The sequence below is a fragment of the Helianthus annuus genome, chromosome 12, assembly GCF_002127325.2.
Source record: "Helianthus annuus cultivar XRQ/B chromosome 12, HanXRQr2.0-SUNRISE, whole genome shotgun sequence".
Classification (NCBI taxonomy): domain Eukaryota; kingdom Viridiplantae; phylum Streptophyta; class Magnoliopsida; order Asterales; family Asteraceae; genus Helianthus; species Helianthus annuus.
Window position 1 is genome coordinate 96574270 of NC_035444.2, and position 4325 is coordinate 96578594.

The 4325-nt window shown below is 43.2% G+C and overlaps 1 protein-coding gene across 1 annotated transcript; it reads right to left on the reverse strand.

The window, feature by feature from the left end:
- Window positions 1–1055: 1055 nt before the first annotated feature.
- On the reverse strand, window positions 1056–2702 carry LOC110893489. Its single transcript, XM_022140595.1, has one exon. The coding sequence runs from the start codon at window positions 2700–2702 to the stop codon at window positions 1056–1058; it is 1647 nt and encodes a 548-aa protein (XP_021996287.1).
- Between the last annotated feature and the right edge of the window lie 1623 nt (window positions 2703–4325).

Below are 4325 nucleotides of genomic sequence, written 5' to 3' on the forward strand. Positions count from 1 at the left end.
ACGATCTTTGAGCTTCGTGATTAACTTCATTTGAGGATGGCATCCACTCTATCCAACTCAATGCGTCATTAGTTGTCTTTTCCCCCTGACCAGTGTGTTGGGTAATGTAGAAATATTCGGTTTCTAGGAAGTCACAGTTCATCGTGGTGTACATATGTCATGTTTTGGGGTTGTAACACCGATAACTATGTTGATTGATCCTATAGCCGACAAATACACATTTCTCCGCACATGCATCAAGTTTGGAATGGTCTGTTTTTGGTAGGTGGACAAAGACAGAGCAGCCAAAGATACGAGGTTTAAGGGTAAGGGTTGATGGGGGTTTGTGGAATTTAGAGAAGGTTTGAAGTGGGGTTTTTAAGTTAAGAGCTCTTGTTGGGAGACGATTCATAAGATAGGCTGCTGTGACAAGAGCTTCAGGCCAATAGTATTTCGGGACTTGAGATTCAATCATGAGTGCACGAGTTATTTCTAAAAGAAACTGGTTTTTTCTTTCGGATACCCCGTTTTGGTTGGGGGTATGGGCGCAAGATGTTTGATGAATTATTCCTTTTTCCTGACAAAACTGCTTCATGGAATTGTTTACAAATTCCCCCCCATTATCAGACCTAAGGATTTGGATTTCACTCTTGAATTGGGTTTTAATCATAGCACAAAAAGATGTGAATTTTGAAAAAACTTCGGATTTATTTTTCAAGAGATAAATCCAAGTCATGCGGGTGCAGTCATCAATGAATGTTACAAAATAACGGAAATTTTGCCCCCCCCCCCACAACCTCTGCTGGCCCCCACACATCCGAATGAATTAATAAGAAAGGAGAATCAACCTTAGTATTGTTTGGTTTGAAAGTGTGTCTATGACTCTTAGCCAAAAAACATATCTCACAATTCAAGGCTTTATTTGTTGGAAATAAATCAAGAAATAAACAATGTAAGTAACCACTGGATGAGTGTCCTAATCTTCGGTGCCATAACCAAGCTTCCCTATCTGCGGACCCATGAGCTAGCATTACGGTGCCTTGTCGAGTCACTTCATCCACATAGTATAGCCCTTGTCATTCAGTACCACGCCCAATGATCTTTCCCGTCCTGATGTCCTGTAAGATACAAAAGGTAGGATGCATTAGCACAATATAGTTTAGTTCTTTTGTAACATGACTGATCGATAGCAACTTATGAGATAAGGATGGGACATAGAGGCAATTTGACAGTTTCATGTTTTCGGAAATTTGAGTAGTCCCTACTCCTTTCACTTGAAGGACTTCTCCATTTGCAGTGTGAATTCTTTTCTTTTGTGGTTCTGACGTTGAACACATGTCAGATTTTTCATAAGTCATTGTGTCGGTAGCACCACAATCAAATATCCATGCATCTCCATTTTTTTCATTTTTTGTTGCCATGTTCACTTTTCCAACATTAAAGGAGTTTTTTAATTCCTTTTTATCTAAGTTGGAAATGTGAGGGGTGTTATTTGTAATTTCTGAAACTTGGTCTTTATTTAATAGATCAAGTATGGTGGGATTAAAAAATTGAGGGCTCAAAACTGTCAAATTGGATTTTCTTTGTTTGAGAGGAGTATATTGAGGAAGTGGAGGGTTTGAGATGATATTCTCAAACCCTATACCTGTTGTCTCTTCTCCTTGAAGGGCCGCAAAACAACAGCCCCCACTGTTTCCCTTGTCGATTCCGTCAAGACCTCCGGCGAGTTTCTGATGCTCACCACTACTGCCGCCGCTGCTGGTAGTCTCTTGGTTGCCCACGGCGGCAGCGGCTCTCCCCTTCTTGTGCCCATCGGCCCACCAGTCCGGGTAACCCACGATTTTGAAGCATTGTTCCTTCGTGTGTTTGGCCATGCCACAGTGGTCACACTTCAGCTTGCTCTTATCAATCCGGGATGATGACGGATTAGATTTCTGGTCTGACCAGCGGCTCCTAGAGACGAGCCCTAACCCATCGGAACTTCCAAGTGAGTTCAGGCCCGATCCAACCCCTTGTTGAGTGTTCCCGAAGATGCTTTGATGTGCTGTTTCTTTTCGGACAGCAGCATAAGCGGCTTCGGTCGTCGGTAAGGGGTCCCACCGGAGGATTTCCCGTTTGAGGGAATCATACTTTCGGTCAAGAGCGTTAAGCAATTGGAATAACTTGTTTTCTGACCTGACTTTGTTGTAAGTAGCGATGTCATCGGAACACTTCATCGGGTTTGGATCTCGCCGCTTGATTTCTCCCCGGATACCCTGCATCACGATCCAGAATTCCTCCAGTGGTAAGCCATTCTGCTTGAACTCGTTTGCCTTGACATGGAGATCGAAAGTTTGGAGCTTGTCTTTGCCACTGCTATATGTAACCGAGAGTGCATCCCATAGTGTATTCGCCGTTGGGAACTCTGTGAGGTTACTAGTAAGGCTTGGTTCAATATTTTGAATCAGCCAAGAAAAGACGATCAAATCATCTTGTTCCCACTGTTCATTAATGGGTTCTGGTGGGTTTTGGGTGAGATGGTTTAGTAAGGCTTTCAATTTCCCCCCTATGGCGACTCGTATCATCCGAGCCCATAGAGGGTAGTTTTGGCTTGTGAGATTAAGGCTGATTTTTAGGCTGTCGGATGGGTTTGGTTTCGGGTTCTGGGTTTGAGTTTGAACTCCATTTTTTAGGAGGTTGGCTATTTGGATGGCGAGGTTGTTGTTGTTTTCTTCTTCTGTCATTGCTTCTGGTAGATGATGAGCACACAGGTGTTTGGATCATAAACACTGCTTTGATACCATGTTAAACATGATAATCAGAAGCAATGAAAGAAAAAGATACTGAGGAATTGTTTTGTATATTGCTTGTGTGTACTTTACATCAAACGTACACCCATATATATAGTTGGTACAAAGGACTAAGAAAGGAAAAATACACCACTGTCATTGGCTGTCAATTAGCATAATTGTGCAGATCTTGTGCAGAAAGGGTCAATGGTCCATATTAGGAAATGATGGAAACTGATCCTAAATATTTTCAATCATATATTTCAACATATTCTAGTTTGAAAGATCCATTGTAGCTTCAGTGGCGCCATCTACGCCATCTGTGAGATGCTTTCCACATGAGCAAATGCTTGGATAAGAACATTATAACGAGCCAAGGCAATAGCCTGCCTTTGCCATCTCCCTATGAGCTTCTCGCTTACATTTGGGACGTTCATCACCGTGTCCAAATATTGTTCTAATTAGAAAAATAGTTTTGGACTGTTTCATTGTAAGTTCTCGAAAGAGAAATAGAACTTTAACCCACAAGCTCAAATCTTATATATGTTTAATCATTCATATATATGTATGAACATCATATAGACATGTTCTGTATATTTTCATTACTTAAAGACATCTTTCGTAGGACACAAATAAACCTTCTCTTTATAATACAATCGTTTATTATACTAAAATAAAAGGAAAAACTAAAGTAAAAGTGTCTGTCGAATGGACATCGGACTGAAAAGGTTGTTTGGTATACGAAAAATAAAATAAAATTTTAGTGTGATTTTAACTATTTGGTTGCATGAAAAAAGGGGTAAATGAATATAGGTAGCGTTTGGTATGCGGGAATGAGAGGTGGAATGAAATGGACCATTGAGAGGGAATGAAGAAAAGAGTGTTTGGTTGGTCGATGGAATGGAATCGCCCATTCCAAAATGCATTCCATTCCCTCAAAATCATTCCATCTCTCCCCCTTGTTTTTTTTTCCATTCCATCCCCTCTTCACTCTTCATTAACAACACCACAACTCACTACCGTTGCCACCACCCACCACCATTGTCATCCGCCGTCGTCACCCGCCTTCGCCGCCACCCGTCTTTGCCGCCACCCGCCACCGCTGTCACCCGCCACCGTCGTTGCCGCCACCCACCTCCATCCCCGCCATCCACCATTGCCGTTGCCACCTCTGATCACCGCCACCATCGCCTCTGCCACCTTCGATCACCGCCGCCACCCAACTCCGTCATCGCTATAAACCACCACCACCCACCGCCACCACCACTACCACCACCATCGCCACCGCTACCACCTCTAACCACCGCAACCACCCACATTCACCGTCACCCACCACCACCACCGTTGTCACCACCCGTCGCTGTCTCCACCCACCACCACCGCCGCCGCTACAACTGCCACATATCACCACCCACCATCGCCGCCCATCATTGACCACCCACCAACCGATTTTATTCCTTTGTCTTAGCTCGCATACCAAACAAGAAAAAGTAATGGTTCATTCCATTCTCACATGCTAACCAAACAAGACATGGAATGGTAATAATCAATTCCATTACCTCATCCATTCCATTACTT

Excerpts from the sequence above, each read along its gene's own strand:
- LOC110893489 (XM_022140595.1), bottom strand. The coding sequence starts at position 2,702 with ATGACAGAAGAAGAAAACAACAACAACCTCGCCATCCAAATAGCCAAC.